A 26,030-nucleotide genomic window follows, 5' to 3' on the forward strand; every position below is an offset into this window, starting at 1 on the left:
TCACCAGAAGGTAGGGGAGACGCCTGGCATAGATTCTCCATCACAGCCTCAGAAGGAACCAACCGGCTGACACCTTGACCCTGGACTTTTCGTCTCCAGCACTGGGAGAGAGTAAATTTCTGTTGTTTTAGCCACCCACTCTAGGGTACAGACATACCTCATTTTATTGTGCCTGGCTTTAGTGGGCTTCGCAGATACTGCAATTTTTACAAATTGAAAGTTTGTGGCAACCCTGCTTCGAGCAAGTCTACCCGCACCATGTTTCCAATAGGCTCAGATGATAGTTAGCATTTTTTTTAGCAATAAAGAATTTTTAAATTAAGTATGTGCATTGTTATTTTTAGACATAAAACCATTTACTTGCGGGCTGTGGACCATTCACCCACATGGAGAAGTCCTTCTGAGGCTATCAAAACATGGGCCAGGCCATGAGACCCCAATAACCATCCCCGAATTTTTTCGGGAGTCAGTTAACCGATTTGGGACTTATCCAGCCCTCGCATCAAAGAACAGAGGAGAATGGAAAGTTCTGAATTTCATCCAGTACTACGAGGATTGTCGGAGGGCTGCGAGAGCCTTGATCAAGGTAAATGAGTCATTCATTCCTTCTTCCTTTCTTCATTCATTCATTACCATTCAATCATTCATTCATAATAGGAAATACATATACATACATATGACACACACGTATGATGCACAAGGCACCACAAGATACAAAGGGTAACTGGTGAAAAATTTCCCTCCAGCCCTTGACCCCTCCCTTATGGAGGCAGCCACTATTGTCAGTTTTTTGTACATCTTTTTTGGGAATAACTTATGTGTATATATTATACAATTTCTCTCTACGCAAATTTTTACACACATAATATACCATACCCATGATTCTGTATCTTGCCTTTTTCCCCTCAGTATAGTTTCTCTGTGTATAATATTAGTTAGCTACTGCTGCGTAACAAATCAATCCTAAATTTAGTGATTTAAAATGGCAAACACTTATTACCTCACAGTTCCTGTGGGTCACAAATCCAAGAGTGGCTTAGTTGGATATTTCTGGCTCAGGGTCTCTTATGAGGCTGTAGTCAAGTTGTCAGCCGGGGCTGCATCATCTGAAGGCTTAACTAGAGTTGAAAGCTTCACTTCTACGCTATTTACATGCCCAGCTATTGGCAGGAGGCCTCAGTTCCTTTCTCCATGGCCTTTCCCAAGGGGTTTTCTTGGAGTAGCGTCACAATATGGCAGCCAGCTTCCCTGAGAACAAGTGATCCAAAAAGAGAGTGTGCACAGGATGGGAACCGTGATATCTTTTATAACCTAATCTCAGCAATGACATGCTATCACTTCTTCCACACACAGACCAACCTCGATACAATAGCAGGGGGATTATGAAAGAACACAAATACCAGGACAGGAGAGGCACTGGGGGTCAGCTTGGAGGCTGGCTCCCACACTCTGAGACCCTTCCATATTGATTCATGTAAACAAATCCACATTCTTTACAATAACTGCAACTGTGTACGTAACAGCATTGACTTAACCAGTCCCCAACTTGGGGGCATTTAAGTTGTTTCTAGCCTTTTGCTAACATACATGGTGCCACAGTGAACCACCTTTGTACAATCAATTCTTACAAAGAAGTGCCTCTATATGCCCACTCACAACGTATGAGACAATCTGCTTACCAACTGGATACGTCATATTATCAAAAATGTTCATCTTGGCCAGTCTGATGGACATGTGAGGCAGAATTCTAAGATGACCCTGCAATTCCCAGCCCCTGGACAGTCATGCTGTGTAGTCTCCTCCCATTGATGATGGGCAGGACTCGTGACTACGACGGAATTTCCTTCCTGTGGTGGCAAAGGTGAAGAAAGAGATTTAGCAGATGTCGTTAAAAGCCCTAATCGGTTGACGTTGAGCTCCTCAAAAGGGCAAATGATCTGGGTGGGCCTGACCTAATCAGGCAAGGCACTAAATGAGCGACTCTCCTGCGGGTCTTGCAGAAGCAAACTGCCATGTTGTGGAGAGGGCCACGGGGCAGCAGATGGCAGGCAGCCTCTAGAGGTTGAGAGCCATCCCCAGCTGACAGCTACCAAGAAAACAGGACCTCAGTCATTCAGCCACCAGGAAACGAATTCTGCCATCACTGTGTGAGTACAGGAGAGGATTCCATGCTTCCAAGAGGGCACAGTCCCCACTGATGCCTTCCTTGCGGTTTCGGGAGAGCGTAAGCAGAGGATCCAGTTAGGTTGCCCCGAATTCCCGACCTGTGGGCATTGAGATAATAAGTGTGTGTTGTCTTAAGCTGCTAAGTTTGTGCTGCTGTGTGACGCAGCAACAGAAAGTGAATATAACAGGTATTTACTACTGTGAAAGTGTATCTGCTGCTGGTTTCGACCCACAGGAAATCTGATCACGTCTTGACCTAGACCCCAGGGCCTCCCTCCCCTCCTCCGATGCCTATGTGTCTTCACCGAGAGACTGAGAAGCCACAATTCAGAACCATCTGCTTTGGGTGGCTTTCCTCTTGGCTGCCCCCCACCAACACCTCAGTGCTGTGGTTGGTTCACCCTTCTTTAGCTATGCCCTTAGTTCTGGAGCTCACGGACCCACCACTCTCCACACCGGAGGGGTCCAATCAGAAACACATCAGTTTATCCACACACTAAGAGAGACACACGTGTACAATGAAGACATCCTGTTTGTCAGTAAGCACCAACACTCGGCATCACGTTCGGAGGCATCAGCAGGCAGATGCCTGCCAATTGCTTACTCTTTCACCAAGACCAGGGCGTCACTGCCAGCCTTGCTTCATGTGACTGAAAGAGCCAACAAAGTTGGAGTTAGCCCCACCCAAAGGGGTGTCTCCCAAGGATAGTCAAGTTACCTTCAAGCCCAGGATTTCTGGTTCATCCACAACCACGTTCAAACCAAGGTCACACTTTTAAAAGTGCAATTTATCACCACTATAGGATATCCCTCCTTGAGTACTTTGGTTATTAAAAATAAAAATAAATTCACACCCATTAGGATGGTTATTATTTTGAAAGGGAACAGAAAATAACAAGTATTGGTGCGGATGTAAAGAAATTGGAACCCTCATGCACTGCTGCCGGGAATGGAGAAGGACGTAGCCGCTGTGGGAAACCGTGTGCAGGCTCCTCAAAACAAGCAAACAGAATTCCCCCTGACCCAGCCATTCCACCTCTGGGTACATACCCCAAAGATTTCAAAGCAAGGACTCGGACAGATATGTGCATGCCCACGTTCACAGCAGCATTATTCACAATAGCCAAAGCCAAAAGGGGAAACAACCCACGTAGCCATTGGCAGATGATGGGTAAACAAAATGTGGTCCATCCAGACAATGGAATAGTACTCAGCTTTAAAAAGGAAGGACATTCTGACACCGGCTACAACGAGGATGAACCTGGAGGACATGATGCTCAGTGAGATAAGCCAGACACAGAGGGACAAACACTGTGTGATCCCACTCACAGGAGGTCCCCAGAGGAGTCAGATTCATAGAGACAGGAAGTAGATGGTGGTGCCAGGGGCTGGGGGACGGGAGGGGATGGGAGTGAGTGTTTAATGGGGACAGAGTGTCAGTTTGGGAAGATGGGAAGTTCTGAGATGGATGGTGGGGATGGTCACACAACAATGTGAGTGCACTTAATGCCACCGAGCTTTACACTTAAAATTGGCTAAAATGGTACATTTATGCTGCAAATAGTTTACTACGATAAAAATAAGAATGTAGAGGGGGTGGCCGGATGGCTCAGTCGGTTAGAGTGCGAGCTCTCAACAAGGTTGCTGGTTTGATTCCTACATGGGATGGTGGGCTGCACCCCCTGCAACTAAAGATTGAAAACAGTGACTGGACTTGGAGCTGAACTGCGCCCTCCACAACTAGATTGAAGGACAGCGACTTGACTTGGAGCTGATGGGCCCTGGAGAAACACACTGTTCCTCATTATTCCCCAATAAATTTTTTTTTTTTTTTTAAAAAGAAAGAATATAGAGGGGGCAAACCAATCTCCCAATAGTCACAAAAATATCATCCCACAGATATTAGCCTCCACACTGGCTTTCCCCCATGTGACTCGGTGGGCTTGGAAAGGTACTCTCCCACATCGCAACAAGCAGATCCCACCAGAAGCGAAACATCCCTGTGTTTCCATTTTCTGTTTGTCTCTTTGCCTCCCCAGCTGGGCTTGCAGCGGTTCCACGGAGTTGGCATCCTGGGATTTAACTCCGCTGAGTGGTTTATTGCTTCTCTTGGCGCCATCTTAGCAGGGTAAGACTAAGAACTAGTTCATGTCAGGGTGGGTGAGCTGCTATTCTGGGCCCGCTGCCCTGGGCTACTTTCCACTGAGGTGTGAACGCAGAGGTCAGACAGCCCCAGGTTGGCAGGAGTGAGACACACAAACCAATCAACCTGACAAAGGACTGGTATCTTGAATATATAAGGTACTTCTAGAAATCAGTAATAAGAAGACAAAAAGATTTTAAATGGGCAAAAGACTTGAATACGAAAGCACTCAAGGCAAAGTAGGCAATAAGGATTTGAAAAGATGCTCAATGTCATTAGCCATCGGGGAAACGCAAATGAAAACCACGGCAGAATGGTTAAAAGCAAGAACCAAGACTGTGAGGAGGGGACCGGGTGGGCTGGGCTGAGTGGGGGTCTGAACCCCACCTCTGGCATTTATTTGCCATGGCACCCTGAACAAGTGACTTCACTGCCCTGTGCCTCAGTTTCCTCATTTATAAAATGGGGTGCTTCCAAGGGTTCCATGATCCAATGTCATAATGGCACCGTAGGAGTTGTCACTTTCATCATGATCATTTTTGGTTTTGTCATTGTTACATTGTGGAAAGAGGGAAGCTCCAGCCAAGGCTGCAAACTCAGAACTTGTCTGCAGATCTTTCCCCTCCCCACCACCTTCCAGGGCATAACCCCCTTAAGGTGTGTGTGTGTGTGCGCGCGCCTGCACGCATGAGCACGTATCACATGCACACGTGTTTTCTTTTCCCAGGGGCTTTTGTGTTGGCATTTATGCCACCAACTCTGCGGAGGCCTGTCAGTACGTCATTACTCGCGCCAAAGTAAACATCCTGCTGGTTGAAAACGACCTACAGTTACAGAAAATCCTTTCGGTAAAAACCGGTCACCCAGGGGGACCTCAGGGCTCTGGCCCAAGGTGTCTTTTTGTTCCCAGGTAGATGCTAATGATCAGGTGGGGTAGGGACTTGCCGCAGGCACGGGTTCAGTAAGGACTTGGGTGTAACCGGCAAAGCTACTTTTGGGGGCAGCAAGGTGGGGTAGCAGAGCTGAATTTCCAATCCATATTAACTTCATTTCCTACTCAGCTTCCATTTTAAAAATGTGTTACGTATTACTTTATATACAGTCCACTGTTATTTTTTTATTTTAGAAGTGTGATTATTTCAAGCCTTGTCATTTTCTTTACTTCTTATAACTGCCTGCATTTCTGCAATGCTTTTGCCTTTCTCTTCTAGTTCTTTCCTGAGTTCTACCGCCTCCTGTTTCACTTCTTTCAGGTATCTGGCCCTCTCTTCCCTCAGTGCTTGTATGTTTGCTTTGTGTTCTTCCTTACCAGCTGAATTTACTTCATACCATTTAAAATTTTATGCTGGAATGTTGAGTGGCAATTTTCCTTTCTTTGCGGTGACTTTCTTTGTGCACAATGAAATTTAGCTCCTCTCTTATTTCTTTTTTTTTTCCCTTAGTGTCTTTGTATGGATATTGTAGGAACTTTTCCAATTACGTTTGAATGAGCTGCAGTTGCCTGAACAAGCTTTTAGCAGGAAGATCTTAAGGGGAGGGGTGTCCTGGGGAGAGGTGAGGCTAGATGACCAGATTCAGGCCCGGCCTAAGGGCCACTGTGACTGTTTCTTTACTGTTTCATGACTTCTGAGTATTTCTCCACTTTTTCACATCTCTGGAGTTGAGATGGGCCTTGCCATTGACAGTATTCTCAGATCACCATTGCCCACATGTCTTCCCACATTTTCACACCTTTGAAATTAGGGTCCATTTTCCAGACTCAGTGAAGTCCTACCCAGACTCAGTGAAATAGAACACATTGTGCCATCAGGCCTCGTTCCACACCTAATTCCTGACCTGGCTCAGGAAGGACAGATGTCTACCTCTAGCTCTGAGCTTTTTTGAAACTGCTTTCTTCCATGATGGCTCTGTGGTCCCTGGTATTCATGTCATGACCTGTTACCTCTGCTCATAGCAGAACACACTGGGGGGGCAGAGGATGAGTGACGAGTGGGGTGCTTCTTCTTGTCATGAATACTAGCCTATGACTTGGGTTTTTCCACTGTTAGAAAAAGTCGTGTACCCCATCCTTCCTCCTGTACCAACCTCACTGCTATGGCTTCCTGTCCTGCTTCCTGTATATTTGACCTCACATGTATAAAGCAATATCTGAATTATTTCTCTCATAGTGTCACTGAAAGTACTTTTTCTGGGGGATGTGTGGTTCTGGTGGCTCTGTATGGAAGATGCAAAGCCAGGCTCCTGATATGCTCCTCCCAAACCAGATATTCAGCTCCACTTGCAAACCTGATTCTGGGCGATACTCGTGGCTTATTATCCTCCAACTCTCCAATGCTTCCTGTCTCCTTCAGAATAAACATCACACTCCTCACCGTTGCCTCCAAGGTAGCCGACCAGGCCCTGACCTGCCTCCTGCACTATCCCTCTCCCTTCCATCCTGGACTTTTTCTATTCCTCAAACATCCCCAGCTACTGCCAGCTCCAGGCTCTTGGGATGTGTGTTCCCTCTCTCTGGAAAACTCTTATCTGCTGTTATAAGCACAGCTGTCATCTTTTCTCTCCAAACTACACCAGATATTATAACTTGGTTATAATCATAATAATGGATGTGGGAAGTGACTTTCTCATGGGATTGACTAGCAATGTTGTAGAGGTCCACTCCTTGCTTTTCATGAACAGGGTACAAGCATCCCGCAGCCCTGGTCACCTGAACCTTCAAGTTCTAGGTATAAGTAGAGAGTTCTGGACCTGCCCAGGTTCCAGCTACCTTCACAGAGGATTTTTGTGGCCTGACTCCAACTAGAAGGCGTCTAGTGGCTGCATAGTGCAAGACGCCAGCTAAACAACTGTGTGCAGCAGAATGTGGGCTGAGACATGTTGTCCCAGGGAGACTTGTCTTCATCCACCTCTAATTCTTGGAGGCTACTGATACTTGCCACAAAGAACCAAGGAGTTCTAAAACCAGGTTGTTTCGTGTCAGCCAAGACAAGGAAAAGAAGGGAATAAAAAGAGGCTGGGGTTGCAGTAGGAGAGAACTTAGGCCTTGCATCCAGCTTGTCTTTCCCAGGACTGGGTTGCCATGAGGCCCATGCTGAACTTTCTTTCAGATTCCACAGAATAGAGTGGAGACCCTAAGAGCAATCATCCAGTACAAGCTGCCAATGACCAAGAGCAATAAAAACAACGTGTACTCTGTAAGTACAGGAGGAGGCTGAGCAAAAGGGAGGGTGGAGTCTCTAAAGGGAAGTGGGTGGGCTTCTCAAAGGAGGTGGGAGGTGAGCAAAGGGGAGGGTGGAGCCTAAAAGGGGAAGTGGGAGGTGAGCAAGAGAGAAGACAGGGATTCACAAGGGAAGTCGGCAGGCCTTTGAGAGGCTTTTTTTTTGGCATGAAGGGTATGACTTAAGTGAAAAATATAATTTATTGGCTCATGTAACTACTACCTAGCGTGTGGATTTCAGGCTTGGCTAGAACTATGGGCTCAAATGTGACCCAAGCTCCATTTTGTCCTCCTGGTTCCTTGACTCCACTCTAGCCTTGCTTTCCCCCATAGTTCTGAGATGGTCCAGCAGCTCTACATTTTGATTCATTCAAAATGAATCATTTTGATTCATTCAGAATGAATCACTTTGATTCATTCAGAATGATTCATTTGGTTCATTCAAAATGAATCATTTTGATTCATTCATGTCCAGACAGCACGTCCAGCAAAAGCCTGACCTTCACTGTGATTGGACCACTTGAGGTCACAGACCCAATCCAATCACTGTGGCCCAGATAGAACCCTCTTCCTTAAACCAATCAGGGTTGACTTCTGGATTTGGGGGTGGAGTCAGCCCCATCAATCTGGTCACCAAGAAGTTTGGGTGCAGAGTGAAATCTGGGAAGGGAGAGATCAAATAATATCGAACTCTACTGTTCTAAGCACTTTACATATATTAATTCACATACTGCTTAGAACAACCCAAGGAGCTGGGTCGTGATATCATTCCCATCTTGCAAATGAGGAAAGTGAGGTACAGGGAGCTTAACTGGCCTGCCCAGGAGAGGAGAAGCCAGAAGCAAACAGTCATGCGTTGTAGGACACTGAACAGCATCCGTGGTGACCACCTACTAGATGCCAGTAACACCCTCCCAGTTGAAACAACAGCTTTTGGAAGAGGAACCTGGACTGGCAATCCTAAGCGTTTCCTCTTGCTGAAAAATCACGCTTTAGGAGAAGCTGATGGGACAAGATCTGACTGGGGAAGGGAACCCCTGGCGCTTTGAGGCCACTTCTCACACCCCAAGTCCCCATCCTCTGCTTGTCTCTTCTTTCCATAGTGGGATGATTTCATGAAACTTGGCAATAGCATCCTTGACTGCCAGCTGGACCAGATCATTGCAAGCCAGAAGGCCAATCAGTGCGCTGTGCTCATCTACACTTCCGGGACCCAGGGCAACCCCAAGGGAGTGATGCTCAGCCATGACAATGTAAGTGCTTTCTCCACCGACAGTGACCAGTTTGGTTGCATCCAGAGTCCCTTCACTCTGGGGCAGTGGCCTACAGGATGTTTTTGGTCTTGACCCACAAGGGTGGGGTGGTGTTTAGGGGTCTAGAATGCAGCCCTTAACCAGTGGTGGGTATAGAGTCATGCGGACTCTTCCAAGGACGCAGCAGGGGTTGAGATCAAGGACTCTGGAGCAGACCTGGGTTGAAATTCTGGCTCTGTGATATTGGGCAAGACATCTCACATCTCCAAGCCTCAGCTGCCTCATCTTAAAATGGGCGTGATGTAACAGTCCAAAAGTTTTACACTTAGTAAATTCTCACAGCGATTCTATTGATTCCATCAGATGCTATTTTTACAGATGAGAAAACTGAAACCCAGAGAGGTTATGTTACTTGGCCCAGGTCACACAGCAGCAACATGGCAGAGCTGGGATTTTGGCTTCACAGGGAGGTTGGCTTCACAGTCCACACTTTTAACTACACTATAGGATCTATGTGACTAATGTGTAAAGATGTCCAAAGATGCAATGTCAACATTTAATGTAAACAAAGCAGAACACTATTCAGAACACAGTGCGATTTCTGTTAATAACCTTAAAAAGGCACCAAGCAATATGCACCTGTGTAAGTTTTAAAAACAGAAAAATGAGTTTCGGACAACCAAGATGACGCAGTAGGTAAACGCTTGGCTTACCTTCTCTTACAACCACATCAAAATTACAACTAACCTACAAAACCACCATTACTGAGAATCGCCTAAAATCAAGCTGAACTGAAACCTTTCAACTAAGGACTTGCAGAAGAAACCACCTCCAGACTCGTAGGAAGGTCAGAGACGTGGCACGGGCTGGTCCCACACCTGCGTGTGACCATTAAAGATCGGGAGGGTTATTTTGGCTGTGGGGGTCCCCCATCCCTCAGAGGAGTGAGAGGTCCCAGCCCCACCCCAGCTCAAGGTTCCAGTGCCAGGGAGAGAAGTCCCCATAATTTCTGGTTGTGAAAACCAGCAGAGATTGTGACTGAGTGAGACAGGGCAGCTGCACTCACAGGCGCTCCTCTTAAGGGGACTGTGCACAGACTCACCCACCAACAGACTCACTTGCTCTGAGCCCCAGCGCTGGGGCAGCAGCTGGAAAGGCAGCAGAGACAACGGGTGGGGAATTTAGTTACCTGGCTTGGGACGGGGGCTAGAGGGGCAGCTTTCTCTTGGATGGGGGAGCTGGTGGAGGCCGTTGTTTCTTTGCTGAGCCCGCCCCCTTCCCAGCGTGCGAACACAGGCAGCCGCCATTTCTGAGTCTCCGCCGGTCGTTTGCCCTACATTGGCGATTTGAGACCTGGCCCCGACCAACTTTTGGGCACACCCAGGCTGCTTTCAGTGGCTTTTTTGTGCAGCCCACCGGCCTTGGCTCAAGCTGCAGACTTTCCTAGGGTCTCTCAAAGGTTCGCAGAACCCAGACAAGCAGTATCTGGCTTGAGCGTGTCCTGTTCCTCTGGCTGAGCAGCCCTAAGCCAGCACTAGTGGCAGCCGGCCTTGGTTTGCAGCTTGACCTCTGAAAGCGCTTCCAAGCACAGCACGGGCCGCAGCCATCTGCGGATTTCTTTCTGGCTCCCGCTGGGTGGCCCCGGATAGGGCATGGGCTGTGGCTGAACTTGACCTGCAGTGGATCCCCTCTAAGGTGGTCCTGGTGCTAGCGCCCCCAGTGGCCAGCTTCAAAACGAGCTGGAGCATCACCCAGCTGCCTCCATGTACCACACACCCAAAGGGTGGATTGGGCAGGCACCAGAGTCCTGCTGAGGCAGATCCTGCACTGTAGGGGCAGCCCCTGCATAACAACTCTTCCACTATAGTCAAGGTCAGTCCTCACAACCAGTGAGCCCAAGGGTCAGTCCCTCACGTTGATGTGCAATTATCAACCAAGGCTCAACTACAAGAGGAGGGGACACAAAACCCACACTAGGGACACACCTGGAGCATGTGGCTCAGGTGACCAGAAAGACTGCACCACTGAACCCCACAGCACACCTATTACATAAGGCCATTCTACTAAGACCAGAAGACATAGCAGCTCTACCTAATACATAGAAACAAACACAGGGAGGCAGCCAAAATGGGGAGACAAAGAAATGTCTCAAATAAAAGAACAGAACAAAGCTCCAGAAAAAGAACTAAGCAAAATGGAGATAAGCAAACTACCAGACGCAGAGTTCCAAACACTGGTTATAAGGATGCTCAGTGATCTCAGGGAGAACTTCAACAGAGAGATGAAAACCATAAAAAAGAACAAGTCAGAAATAAAGGATACAATAATGGAAACAAAGAATATATTACAGGGAATCAACAGTAGATTAGATGAAGCAGAGGATCCAACCAGCAATGTAGAAGATAAGGCAGCAGAAAACACCCAACCAGAACAGCAAAAAGAAAAAAGAATCCAAAAAATTGAGGAGAGTTTAAGGGGCCTCCGGGATGATATCAAGCATACCGACATTCGCATTATAGGGGTACCAGAAGGAGAAGAAAGAGAGCAAGGAATTGAAAATCTATTTAAAGAAATAATGACAGAAAACTTCCCTGACCTGGTGAAGAAAATGGACATACAAGCCCACGAAACACAGAGAGTCCCAAACAAGATAAACCCAAAGAGGCCAACATCAATACACATCATAATTAAAATGCCAAAGACAAAGAGAAAAGCTGTTAGTTACCTACAAGGGAGCCCCCATAAGACTGGCAGCTGATTTCTCAACAGAAACTTTGCAGGCCAGAAGGGATTGGCAGGAAATATTCCAAGTGATGAAAAGCAATGACATACAACCAGGATTGCTCTACCCAGCAAGGCTGTCATTTAGAATTGAAGGACAGATAAGGAGCTTCCCAGTCAAGAAAAAGCCAAAGGAATTCATCACCACCAAACCAGTGTTACAAGGAATCTTAGAGGGACTTTTTTAAGATGGGAGGGGATTTAACGATGGGTGAAAGGGCAAGGGATTAAGAAGTACAAATTGGTTGTTATACACTAGTCATGGGGACGTAGGGTACAGCATAAGGAATGTAGTCAATAATATTATAATAACTAGGTATGGTGCCAGACAGGTACTAGATCAGTCAGGGTGATAGATGGGAATGGGGTTGGGGGCAGGGTGGAAAAGGTGAAGGCATTAAGAAATACAAATTGGTAGTTAATACAAATTTACAAATTGTTTACAAATTGGCTGTAAAGATCATGAAAGATGCCAGATGGGCACGGGACTTATCAGGGGGATCACGTCACAGACTGTGTAGATGCCTGACCAATGTGCTATACACCTGAAGCTGAAGTAGAATAATACTGAATGTCAACTATAACTAAATATATAGGTGAATATAGTCACGGGATGTGGAGCACAACATAGGGAAGAGAGTCGATGGTATTGTAACAGTTGTGTAAGATGTCAGGGGGGTAGTGGCTTGGGGGGCGGTTACATCCAGCCGGTCCCCCGGGCTAGGCAGGAAGGTCCGAGAAAGACTTCACTCACATGTCTCACATGGCTTCAGCTTCCTCACAGCTTGGTGGCTCCAGGTTGTCAAACTTCTTCACATGGCAACTGGCTGCCCTTCAGAGCACATTCCCTGATTCAAAGGCAGAAGACGTATCTTTGAAGGCTCAACATCAGAAGTTACAGTGTCACTCTGCTCCATTCTGTAGGTCAACAAGTCACTGGGAAAGAAAAGGAAAACAGACTCCAGCTGTGGATGGGAGGGGTGGCAGAGAATTTGCTGCTGTATTTAATCTACCACACATACGTAAAGTGCTTTGAACTATGCCTGGCGCATAGTGAGCCATAGCAGTGTTAGTTTAGCTACTGTTATTTTTCATATCATCATCCTCTTTATAGCAAGAAGTTAAAGCTAACCCAATATTCTCGACATATGTCAACAGCTCAAAGTTTCTCCCATTTATAGGGTACTAACTATGTACCACGCTCAGATAAACATGTTAACCCCTCACAAAAACCCCATGAGGTAAGGTTTGCCATTAACACCTTTCACAGATGGGGAAAGTGAGGCTCGGAAAAGGGAAATGACTCGCTCAAGGTCACAGAACAAAGAAAGGTCTGAGCCAGGACCTGAACCCAGGAGCGCCTACAATACTGTACATCACAGTCCACACACACCAAGCCCCGTCCCTCAACAAAGGGTGCAGGGGCCCCTGGAGCACAGGCGTGAGAGACAGTACTTCTGGGACAGAAGTAAAATCCCTCCATCCTAAGGCTCAGAGAGGGAAGTGGGACCCATCTCGTGGGCTTACTATGGGCCAAGTGTTTTGCGTCCATCACTGCACTTCATTCCTTCTATCTCCTCATTCAGTCAACAAAAGTTGATTGAGCACATACTATGTGCTGGGGATACAGCATTGAATAAAATAGATCCAATCATGGCCTCGGTAAGACAGAGAGGGAATGAACAAATAAAACCATTCATTCTCCAAAGAGGACATGCAGATGGCCAACAGACACATGAAAAGATGTTCAGCGTCACAATCAGAGAAATGCAAATCAAAACTACAACGAGACATCACCTCACACCTGTCAGAATGGCTATCATCAATAAATCAACAAACAAGTGCTGACGAGGGTTTGGAGAAAAGGGAACCCTCATACAGTGCTGGTGGAATTGCAAATTGGTGCAGTCACTATGGAAAACAGTATGGAGGTGCCTCAAAAAATTAAAAATAGAACTACCTTATGACCTAGCAATTCCACTTCTTTATTTATCTAAAGCAAACAAAAACACTAATTCAAAAATATATATACACCCCTATGTTCATTGCAGCATTATGTACAATAGCCAAGATACGGAAGCAACCTAAGTGCCCATCGATAGAGGAATGGATAAAGAAGATGTGAAATATATATATAATACTACTTGGCCATAAAAATGAATGAAATCTTGCCATTTACGACAACATGGATGGACCTAGAAGGCATTATGCTGAGTGAAATAAGTCAGACAGAGAAAGACAAATACCATATGATTTCACTTGTATGTGGAATCTAAAATAAACCAACCAAACAAACAAAAAACACAAATGAATCAACAAAATAAAACAGAAACAGACCCACAGATACAGAAAATAAGCTGATGGTTGCCAAAGGGGAGGTGGGTGTGGGAATAGGAATAAAGAAAAAAAAAATTTAATGAAATAAAATAACACCATTTGGGTTGTGGTGAGTGATACCCAGAGAATTAGATGGAAACTTCAGTTTGGTGGCATGACATTTAAGTGGAAATTTAACATGCAAGACGGTGTCAGTCACGTGGAAAGGTGGAGGAACAGCATTCCAGGCATAGGGAAAAGCCAGTGCAATGGCCCTGAGGCTGGACCCTGCCTGATGCAGAGGCCCGTGTAGCTGGTTTAACGTGGTAACTGCTCACCAGAGATTTATGACACCAATGAGAAATACAGATAGCAAAATTATAGACGTGCTAAAACTTTACATCAAGGTGAAAGAAAAACATTAATATGCTAATTGTTGGTGTTTATAGGATGGGACTATGGGCAGCCTTTTTGTTTGTTGGACAATGTTGGTTCCTTAGTTTTAGACTGGACATGAGACACCTCTGCCCATTTAAAAGATAAGGAAATAGAGGTGACGGCAAGGGATTTTAAGCAAATAGCCCAGGGTCACCCAGCTAGCAAACAGTAGAGGCAGGATTTGATTCTGGGACACTTACAGCATCCTTCAGATTTCTGACTTCCCAAGTTGACATTCTGACCCTAGGATCTGTTGTTGAACCCATGAGGGTCTGTTTAACCTCCCAAAGCTGCCGCTGAATTTTACATCTCCTTTCAGCCTCAGGCAAGTTAGTTAACCCTCTGTGCAACTATTTCCTGTCCATAAAATAGGGAAATAACCCTAGCATGTTACGATGAGGATTAAACAACTTAATGTTTGTAAAGGCCGAGAATAGTGCCTAGCACCTAGTAGGAACTTTGTATTTGTTAAAGAATTGCTCCAGCAAGGACGAGGTGCTGGATCATAACCCCCACTTGTGTTCCAGGTCACGTGGACTGCCGGGGCAGTGGCAAGGGACTGTGGCCTGTCCCACGCCGGAGAAAAGCAGGAGGTAGTGGTCAGCTACCTTCCCCTGAGCCACATTGCAGCTCAGATGATGGATATCTGGGTGCCCATGAAGATCGGGGCGTTCATCTACTTCGCTCAGCCAGACGCGCTCAAGGTAAGGCTGAGGGCAGCCCGGGGTGAGTGGATGGTTTCGTGAAGCCTCAGTCCCAGGGGTTCCTTTTTTGTCCTCACCTTATGCTCCATTTAGCAGCATTAGAAACAGTTGACCACATCCTTTTAGTTTTAATCTTTACCCAAGTCAGGGCATCCACATACGGTTGTGTAGACTGTACACTGAACAACCCAAGACTAAGATATGAATGGTATTGAAAGCAGAATGTGTGCGTGTCAGTGGTTTTTTCTTTTTTTTTTTTTAAAGTCAGTATTCCCAACTCCACAAAGCTCCAAAAACCAAATCCATCTCCAGACCCTTAACTTAGTCACACCCACAAAATCTCTTTTGCCATAAATGATAATATAGTCACAGGTTCGGGGGTTCTATCATGCAGGCTGTCTGAGGGCCTTTGTAATTCCTTCTAGAAGGTTCATTCTCTTGTTCTTTGTATGGCAGAGGACTCCTTGTCATTTAGTTCTCTGTTTACATTTCTCCTTGGCCCTTCTCACATCCCCTAAGCTCAGTGTATGAGATGTAGTAGCTATCAATAAATAATTTTTGGCTGAATATATAATGTATATATATATACATACTCTCACCTACAGGACCGAGAAGTTCCCATCCTCCCACATGCTTATTAAGCCCATAATATTGTCAAAACATTTAAAATAAGTAGCCTGAAAGGTGATAAAGCTGTCTTTCACAGTTTAAGGAGCTGCCAGACTGTTTTCCAAAGTGGTTGCACCATTTTATATTCCCACCAGAAGTGTATGAGGGCTCTGATTTCTCCTCCTCCATTATATTGTCATCATCATCGTCATCACCATCGCCATCCCAGGAGATTTGAAGTCATATCTTGTCATTTTAATTGGCATTTCCCTAATGACTAATTATGTTTAGTTTTCATGTACTTTTTGCTCATTTGTGTATCTTCTCTGGAGAAATGTCTGTTCAAATCTTCTGTCCATTTAAAAATGTGGTTGCATATCTTCTTTTTATTGAGTTTTAAGGGTTCTTTATACATTCTGGATATAAATCCTTTATCAAATATATGATTCACAAATCCTTTCTCCCAGCTTGGTGACTTTTCATTTTGATTCTGCTGAAGTCCAATTTCTTTCTTTTTTTCTTGCATGCCTTTGGTGTCCTATATAAGAAACCTTTGCCTACACCAAGGTCACGGCAATTTCTTCTATGTGTTCTTCTAGAGGCTTTTCGTTTCAGCTCTTACATTTAGGTCTGTGATCCATTTTGAGTTGATTTTTGTGTTTGGCGAGAAGTAAGGCTCTAAGCTCAGCTCTTCTTTTTAATTTTTTGGGGTATGGATATCCTTTACACCATTCAATTGCCTCAGCACTTTTATTGAATGTCAACTGGTTGCCAATGTAAAGATCCATCTCTGGGCTTTCTGTTCTGTCCCACTGAGCTCTGTGTCTATCCTTACACCTAAACTGCACGGACTTAGTATTACTGGCTTTATGGTAAGATGACTACCTTGTCCCAGGCTGCCTGGGACGTCCCCAGTTTTATAACTGAAAATCCCACATTCCAGGAACTCCTTCACTTCTGGGCAAACTGGGACAGTTGATCACCCTACTTAATAATAAATTTCAAAATCACATAGTAATTCTTCTGATTTTACTATTTTCCAAAATTGCTTTAGCTATTCTCTGCATTTTCATATAAATTTTAATTTAAGATCAGCTGTCAATTTGTATGAATAAGGCTGCCTGAATTTTGATCAGGATCATATCAAACCTATAGATCAATTCTGGGGGAGAATCTTGCATCCTTTTTAACAGTTGCATAATATTCTACCGCATGCTTGGGCCACAGGGTTTTTTTTTACCAGCCTGCTGCTTTCCACCCTAGAGTAAGAAGATCTGATTGGCTGCCAACCGGTCAATGGCTTGGTTCTCTTGGGTGGGGAGCTCACCCTGGTCCATCCAATCAGCCAAGGAGAAATTTCGCCTGGGCTGAGTTGGGTGGCTGGGGAGAGATGGACATCTGGGGTTCATGGAAGGTGCAGGTGTGTCTAACTGAGCTCTGTCCCATGCAGGGAACTTTGATCAACACTCTGCAGGAGACAAATCCTACCATCTTCCTGGGGGTGCCCCGAATTTGGGAGAAGTTGCAGGAGAAGATAAGGGACAGTAATGCCAAAGCCCCAAACTTGAGGAAGAAGGTGTTTTTATGGGCAAGAACTATTGGCTTAAAGATCAATACAAAAAAGATGTTGGGATTGGGGTAGGTGGCGGGTCCAGCGGTGCGGGCAGGGAGGGTGGTGGGTGAGGGGCTCAGCTTTCTCCACCTGGGACCTATCAGCCCCTTTTGGATCCATGGCCAGAGAGCTCTCCTTGGCATTGTTCACAGGACAAATGACACTTCCATGAGCTACCACATAGCGAAGAAACTCGTGTTCAACAAAATCAGGAGTGCCCTTGGCCTTGATTACTGCCACTCTTGTATCAGTGGGGCCGGGCCCCTCAGGCCAGAGACCTCTGAGTTCTTTCTAAGCCTGGACATACCTATAGGCGAGATGTATGGTATGAGTGAAAGCTCAGGACCTCACACTGTATCCAACCAGGATAACTACAGGATTCTAAGGTACCGGTCTCCTAGACAGATTCCCCCCAACCCCCCCCAGTCCTCCAGCAACACAGGGTCAGGGGGAGAGAGTTGGGAAGGTGGGTGGGGCTCCAGGCTAAGACGAATCCTGACTTGGTGTCTGCAGAATAATCCCTGTTCTCCATCTCCCAAGCCCCAAATTTGCACGACTGTGGGAAGCCCAATTTGTTGGGAGTCCACCAACAAGGGGAATGGCTCTCAGAACGTTCCATGGTCTCCTGCCAATTGTCACTAGTGAGCTCTGCCTCCAGGCAGCCCAGCCCAGGCCCGCCCATCCCAGGTGCACCTCCTGGGACCTCAGGACCCTTCACCTCCATGATGCTCTATCTCATGGGCCCCCTCTGTCTTCCTCCCAAGTTCACTTCACTCCAGGCTGCAGCACTGAACTCAATAATACTGAAACAGTGACAATGCCACAGGCAAGTTCCACACGGAGTCTGAGAGCCCTGTTCCTACAAGTTCAGCTTGTCTCTCAAGCTTGGCCAGGTTCCAACGGCCTTTGAACTTAGCAAAAACTAAGTTCACTCTTCCTAGCCTGGCAAAACCATCTCTTGCCTCTTACTTGACCTTTCAGGGGAGATTTCCACCGCAATATCTCCCCCTCATGCATAATCCTATCAGATCTGTTTTGTGCAGAATGCAAATGCCCACTCGAGTTTTTCCAAAACCAAAGGGTGGTCCTTCCCTAAAATGAACCTGGAGGAAAGGGTTGGGACAAATTCCAGCCTCTATCTTTACCTTTTTCTTCCCCAATGGGGTATACACGCACATATCAAAAACAATCAGAAGGTCTGAAATGACAGAGTGGAAGGCTTCCTCCGTCCCACTCCAAACCTCCATCTCACTGCGGTGAGTTTGCTAGGACACAGTTCCATACAAAGTTCCATACAATTAAACAACAGAAATCTATTTCCTCACAATTCTGGACACTACAAGTCCAAGATCAAGGTGCGGGCAGGGCTGGTTCCTTCTGAGGCCCTGAGGGACAATGTGTTCCGGTCTCTCCCGACTTCTGGCGCTCGCTGGCCATCTCTGGTGTTCCCTGGCTTGTAGAAGCATCACCCCCATCTCTGCCTTATCTTCACATGCTGTTCTCCCTATGTGTGTGTCTGCGTCCAAATGTCCTTCTTTATAAAGACACCAGTCATCCTGGATTAGGGGTCATCCCACTCCAGGGTGACCTCATCAATTTAACCAACTACATCTGCAATAACCCTATTTCCAAATAAACCCACATTCTGCAGTCTTAGGGCTTAGGGCTGCAAAATATGAATTGGCGGTGGGAGGGGGGACAAAATTCATCCCATAACCCCCTGCCAGAGGCAAAACAACCACATCATGTCCCTTTAAATTAACCAGGCATAAGCAGTGCATTGACACATATTTTTATCCCAAATGGAAGCATTTCCATGTAAAAATGGATGTGAAACTCATCCTCTTTGAACTATTGCCTGCCACTTGGAGCTCAGGCACCAAAAAAGCTCAAATAACATGCTATCCCTCACTACCTGGATTCGTAATCCACACTTGCGCTCAGTCTTGGCTCACACCATCCAAGATCAGGAACCAGATTTGGTTAGTAAGAGCTTCTTCTAGAAAATGTTCCCTGTCGGTGCATAGAGCTGCCACATTTTTAACAGCTGCATAGTATCCCACCAGGTGGATATACCATAATTTAAGTGGTCCCTTTTTCGTTGGATATTTAGTGCTTTTTTTCTCCATCATTTGTCACCACAAACAATGCTAACATGAATGTTTTCTATGTACACCATATATTTTGCTAAACCAATTGGTGGAAAGTGATATCTCATCATAATTTTCATTTACATTCCTTTAAAGTTGAAAAAATCCTTTCATACATTTCAAAGCCATTTGTATTTTCTTTTCTCTGAACTATGGGTCCATATATCTGCCAGTTTTTAAAACTAGACTATCAGTCCCTTTATTATTGGTTTGCTGGCACTCTTTACATATTAGGAAAATCAGCCCTTTGTTTCTGAGTTGCAACTATTTTGCCCCTAAGTTTATCATTGGTATTTAGTTTTAGTTAAGGTGTTTTTGCTGTGCAGAAATCTTTTTTTCTCTTTACGTGGTTGAATTCACTAATCTTTCCTTTATGGCTTCTCCAGGTGTTTCTCCACATTCCTAGAAAGGCCTTCAATGGGGAAGTCATAAGGAGGCTTTTTGTAAACTTTGAGCTTCTTGGATGTGCCTTCTTTTTTCTCTTGCTATCTAGTGGAACCCCTACAATTAGCCCTAAAACCCGTGACCCTTCTAACTACCAATGAAAGAGATCTCAGCAAAGCAACAGAAAATAACTTTCTTTTCTGCATGCTGAAATAGCCCTCCCAAATGTTATCTCTAGGAAAAGAAGTCTTACAAGAATCCAGTTTCGGATACTGCTCTTCTGTCCTACGGAAGTAACTTTAACCTCTAAGGAGATGCCGGCTGGGTGTCTTACTTAACAGCAGCTTTCCCTGGTCATTGCACGCAGGTCTATATATCTGCTTCCTAAAAGATGAGGGATTTTGCTGTTCTTAAGCCAGAAGCACTCTATCCTTCTCCCATGTACGTGGAGATTAAAACTTACAACTCTGCTGGGTGTCCCAGTTTACAAAGTGTTTGGGAATTTGCCTCACTGGATTGAACACTCCCTCTCCCCTCCATTCAGCAAACACCTCCTATTCCCACCACTCACCTACTCCACCCCCTACCACCCACCCCCAGGTCCTGGAGAGGCTGAAAGAAGCAGATCCAGCCTGGGGCCAGCTAGGTAGTGTCAGGAGCCCGGGCTGCAGACCCAGGCTGACCTGTGTGGGTGACCTTGTCTCTCTGAGCCTCACTTTCCCCTTCCCATTCCCTGGCAGCTGTGGAAAAATCCTAACTGGGTGTAAAACCATGCTGTACCAGCAGACCAGTGACGGCATTGGGGAGGTCTGCATGTGGGGCCGGCATGTCTTCATGGGCTACCTGGAAAGGGAGGAAGAGACCAAGGACGTCATTGACGAGGAAGGCTGGCTACACACCGGGGACCTGGGCCGCATGGACAAGGAGGATTTCCTCTACATCACCGGGCATATCAAAGGTAAGGGGACTGGGCTCTGCAGGGACCTCCTGCAAGCACGCCCACCATGAACACTTATGGGCACAGGCCTCACATGAACGTGCAGGGTCAACCTGGTCCACACATCCCAGCTCTGTCCTTGTGCCCAGCATTTGGCCCTCGGCAGGATGGACCTGGGAAAGACACCCACCCCAGCCCTGGGCCCTCCTTCCTACCCTGTAAATGAGGATAATAACTATAATGGTTAAATAAGGATTAAATGAAATGACGTAGAACAGGCATCAGCCAACTTTTCCTGTAATGGTCCCGATCGCAAATATTTTTGGATTTGCAGGACATAAGGTCTCTGTCACAGCTACTCAGCTTGGCAGCTGTGGTATAAAAGCAGCTACAGACAATATATAGATGAGTGGATGTGACCGCGTGCCAATATAATTTTCATGTGTCACAAATATTCTTCTCTGGATTGCCTTCCAACCATTTAAAATGCAAAAACCACTTGGCTTGTGGCCATACGCAAACAGGCAGAAGGCTAAAGTTGGCTCGCAGGCTGCACTTTACCAACCTCTGATGTAAACAGAGCATTTGGCACTGGGCCTTACATAGGGAGTAACTACGCAATAAGTGAGCTCTCTTAGCATTATTTCCATGATAAGCAACAGAAAACCCTTTGTAAACAGGTTTGAGTGAAAAACGGAAACGTTTCAAAAACTGAAAAGTTCAAATGGTCTTGCTTCAGGCTTGGCTGGATCCAGGTGCCAAACAATGTCACAGAAGTCTCTCTAACCTTCTCATACTGAGCTGTCTCTTGTGTTGGAGCCATTCTTGAAGAGGCTTTTCCCATTTGATGACAGGATAGCTGCCAACAGTCTAGGCTTACTCTAACTCCCAAAGGACAAGAGTGTATTCTTCCCAATCATTTCAGCAAAAGTTTTAGTCTTGACTCTCATTGGCTCACATGCGCACCCTGCAGTTCACCTGCCCAAACCACATAAAGATGGAAAGGAATTCCCTAAGGAAATTTCAGGGCGCATTTATCCTGAGGAGTCACTGGGCTGACAACACCACAAATGTCCATTATATGATCATATTATTACTACTGTTATAACGACCTAAGTAAAGGTGACTGCAACGTCATGGGATGAGATAGAGAGAGTTTGGGTGGATGGGACAGGAAGTGGCAAGCATCCCAGGATGAAAGAAGAAGTGAAGAATATGTCTGGGGCAGGAGGAGGAGTTCGAGAAGAATTTTAGAGGCTCAGGGGAGAAAGTGACACAATTCTTTAGACTTTGCTGAAATGAGGGATGCGACACACCACCTCAGGGTAAGACTGGACTTAGGTTCTTTTGGGGTTGCCAAGTGATGGAAAAATCAGGGGACAGACAGACATGGTGTGCCCAGAGCATTTCACTATCTTCCAAGCAAGACATATTGGAGGGAGTGGACCAGGGTATGGGAAACTGAGAAATAGGCAATGAATTAATAAGACATTATCCAAATGGAATGCACAAGACGTGAACACTTGATAGAAATTTGAAGAAGACGAGGTGAGGGTGGTGGAGTGACTTTGGGTATGTGGCTTGGAGAAGAGCATGGTGGGAGTCCTGGCCATGGGCTGGGGTGCTCCTCTGCTTCTGGGGTTTCCTAGGTGAGTGGCTGTCCATGCCAACATCTGTCCCCTCTGATCCTCGAGAGGGCGGAGGTTTCGAATTGTTGTGCTTGAACCCATCGAGCCCTGCTTTGTTTCAGAAATCCTCATCACGGCTAGCGGTGAGAAGGTGCCCCCCGTTCCCATCGAAAACATGGTTAAGGAGAAGATCCCCATCGTCAGTAATGCCGTGCTGGTGGGAGATAAGGCCAAGTTTCTGAGCATCCTGCTGACGCTGAAGGTGACATGGGTGTCCTGCGGGGTCTGTGCCCCAGGGTCCGGAGGGTGCGTCCAAGGGTTCAAGGCCTGTTTCGTGGTCCTCGGGCTGGCCAGGCAGTGTGTGTGGGTGTTGGGTGTGGTGACATGGGTGTCCTGGGGCAGTGCGAGATGGACAAGATGAGCGGAGAGCCACTGAACAGACTAAGCTTGGAGGCCATCAAGTTCTGCCGGAACCTGGGCAGCCATGCGTCTACCGTGACTGAGATCGTGCAACTCCAGGACCCCCTGGTCTACACGGCCATCCAGAAAGGTATTGACGCCGTGAATCAGGAAGCCACCACCAAAGCACAGAAGATTCAGAAGTGGGTCATCTTGGAGAAGGATTTTTCCTTCAATGGCGGAGAGCTAGGTGAGTGGCCTGGATAGCCGGTGGCTTTGGCACTTGGAGGCTGGTCTCTTGCTAGTGTCCAGGGCCACGTGGCTCTGAGGAGACATGCCCCTTTCTGGGGGGTCAGAGGGTCCGTGGGACCAGTGGGGGGGCGGGAGAGGGACGCTGCCACCTCCAGCCGACTGGTGCCCAGCTCCTCCTGACCACACACACACACACCCTGACATACACACAGAACCCCAGGGCAGCCACATCCCCCACTCTGGGAATAGAAGCCAAACTCCTTACTGTGGCTCGGTGTGCTCTCTTCCCTCTGACTTCTGCTTGTCAGTTACTCCATCCCACTGATGGGAAAGGTGGTGCACCCAGGAAATGGGCCCCAGCCAGCCCCAGCCACAGGACCCTGTTGCCTGCTCATGCCCAGGATGTGTGGACTTTTCCCCACCAGTGAACTGGTTTCTTCTTTCTTGAAAGGTCCATCGGCAAAAATTAAAAGGCATTTCATAACCCAGAAATACAAACAGCAAATTGAAAACTTCTACCACTGACGTCACTGGTGGAGCTGCTATTGGCCGTCCCCATGGTGAGAACGGGCTTTGCTGGACTGCCTCAAATGAGTCCAACAGAGGTGGTTTCTCATGTGGCAGGCAGGTCTGTGAGCAGAACTGCAGAGGCCACATACATACACACATACACGTTCAGCTGTCATGGGTGCCTAGGTGTCCAGCCTCAACTCATGCTCTACCAGGGTCATGGTAGGGCATGCAAACTCCTTCACGGGTGGCCACCCAAGTTGTTAGCTGTTCTTCTGGCCTCTCCCACTTGCGGGAGCAGCGTAATCTCCCCATCTAGGACCAGAGTTTTTCGTGAAACACCCAAATGTTTCATTGTGGCTTATCTGGAGAAGGCCTTTTGTCAGAAACTTTGGTGGGGGAAGTTCTACTTGCCAGGAAGCCAAGGAATGAGGTGTATTGACCCATCACAGATGTTAAGGGATGGAGACCTGAACTGCTCCTACCATCCCTTTCCTCTCCTTCCCCCCAAGTCCTGTCCACAGGGAGCCCTCACGACACCGCAAGTCACTAAATGCAAGGTGCACACAGAGAGAAGGCATGGTCAGTTGTCCTAAGGGCTACCTGTAACCCCTTGATGTCAAGTCTTTCTCTCCTGACGCCCCCAGCCAACACACCAGTGTTCATTTACTAGAGCTGCTGTACCCAAGCACCACAGGCTGGGGACTTCAACAGGAATGTTTTTCCTCCCAGTTCTGAGACCAGACATCTGAGATCAAGGTGTCAGCTGAGCTGGTTCCTTCTGGGGCCTCACTCCTTGGCTTGTAGATGCCATGTTCTCCCTGTGTCTCTGTGTCCAAATTTGCCCTTTTGATAAGGACACCAGTCACATGGATGTCACCCTGATGACCTCTGTGAAGACCCTATCTCCAAATAAAGCCACATTCGGAGGTCCTGGGGGTTGGACTTCACCATATGAATTGGGGGGAGGGGGATATAATGTAGCCATAAGATCACCGTATTCATTTTCTTTTTCTTTATCATTAACTGGTTTAACTCCTCCACACCTTCATTTTCAAAGTCCTGTGGTGAGTCCAGCAGTTAAATACATTCATCATTCCACATCTTTTGAAAGATTTCCAGTTTCACTTTGCAGATGGGTGAGAGACAACTGACACTGGTGAGGGGGTAGGAGATGGAACCTCTATGCCCGTGTTGTCATGTGGCAGCCACTGGCTGCAATGTGGCACGTCCGAACTGAGATGTGCTGTACGTGTAAAATACACACGGGGTTTTGAAGGCTTGGTACCAAACAGAATAAAAATGTCTCATTAATATTTTAAAATATTCACTACATGTTGAAATGATCATATTTTGGATATCCTGGGTCACACAAAATATATTATTTAAATCAATTTCACCAGTTCCTCTTTTGTGACTACTAGAAAATGTTTAAGTATATAGGTGGTTCCCGTGATATTTTTCTTGGACAGCACTGTCTAAAGTTCACTTCAGAGGAATTCAAATTTTTCTAATTTATAAATGGATCTATTCATTCTGGAATATTTTCATCTTATGGTAATTGCAGAGTCTCGGAGAATAAATACACATATTTTAAGAATCCCCATGTGACAATTTGTCTTTCTCCTCTCTCCAGCCTCCAACCAGAAGACTCCATCCTGACATACGATTTACTGCTCTGGGCAGGGACTTTTGCTCCTATTTTTAAGAAGCCAGATTCCCTGTGGATCCGTCTTTCAATTATTCACCATTTGAAGTGGTGACCCCATTGGGACCTGCGATGCCTTTCAAAGCAATAGGATCAGCATAGATCTTTGAATTCCGATGAACCTTCAAGGTGTGGTCCCCCTCCAGGGGAAGCTTCCGGAGACATCTCTGAAGAACTGCCTGGTTTAGAAGATGAGACCTTGTGGGTTCCAATTGGATATTTTTTCTCCCCAGAGGACTGAATGAGACATCAGAAAGAAAGGCATTCACAAGTTTGAAGAACTGGGCCCCCAGACCGACTCACCTTCTGGGAAGCAATTTGGAAACCCTTCCAATAAGTTCTGATAATAAAGCACATTAGCATCCCGTGCTCTGAGTTTTGGCCAGACACAAACATTTTGTCCTTTGTTGAGAAGCTCAGACTCTGAAATCACCTCTGGGTTGAAATTCTGGCTAGCTGTGTGTGAGTTCAACCTCTGAGTCCTGGGTTGTTGTTGTTTTTTTTTTACCTGAATAAATAGACCCCCATCTCACAGGGTGGCTATGAAGGTTCATTGGGATGACAAACGGAGTGTGGCATCTGACGCCCCAAAGCCCTTGATACATCTAAAGGATTACCATCAAAGCACCCAAGCAGTTTTGGTTAACAGCTGTGATTCTTGATGAATTCCATCTTTTGGGGTGAGTTTTTGCTGTTGTCATAAGGTCCAAAATACTAGCAACTTAAAGAAGACAGAAGTTTATTCCTCTCTCATCTAAAGTCCATGTATAAGCAGACCAAAGCTGGTAGGGCATATCCATGGTCTTGGTCTCTGAAAGAATAT

At 46.3% G+C, this 26,030-nt stretch overlaps 1 protein-coding gene across 1 annotated transcript in view; it reads left to right on the forward strand.

The window, feature by feature from the left end:
* The window catches only part of ACSBG2 (acyl-CoA synthetase bubblegum family member 2), a 55,086-nt gene extending 29,341 nt beyond the window's left edge, over nt 1-25,745 (forward strand). The window contains exons 3-15 of the mRNA XM_074338705.1: nt 345-586; nt 4,206-4,294; nt 5,037-5,157; nt 7,417-7,503; nt 8,630-8,779; nt 14,842-15,018; nt 17,078-17,265; nt 17,392-17,625; nt 20,514-20,731; nt 22,461-22,600; nt 22,741-22,987; nt 23,441-23,549; nt 25,136-25,745. Coding sequence (XP_074194806.1) covers nt 345-586; nt 4,206-4,294; nt 5,037-5,157; nt 7,417-7,503; nt 8,630-8,779; nt 14,842-15,018; nt 17,078-17,265; nt 17,392-17,625; nt 20,514-20,731; nt 22,461-22,600; nt 22,741-22,987; nt 23,441-23,514 — 1,967 coding nt within the window. The 3' untranslated portion in view covers nt 23,515-23,549; nt 25,136-25,745. The remainder of the gene's footprint in view (nt 1-344; nt 587-4,205; nt 4,295-5,036; nt 5,158-7,416; nt 7,504-8,629; nt 8,780-14,841; nt 15,019-17,077; nt 17,266-17,391; nt 17,626-20,513; nt 20,732-22,460; nt 22,601-22,740; nt 22,988-23,440; nt 23,550-25,135) is intronic.
* Nucleotides 25,746-26,030: the final 285 nt, after the last annotated feature.

The sequence above is a fragment of the Rhinolophus sinicus genome, linkage group LG07 (genome assembly GCF_036562045.2).
Source record: "Rhinolophus sinicus isolate RSC01 linkage group LG07, ASM3656204v1, whole genome shotgun sequence".
NCBI lineage: Eukaryota > Metazoa > Chordata > Mammalia > Chiroptera > Rhinolophidae > Rhinolophus > Rhinolophus sinicus.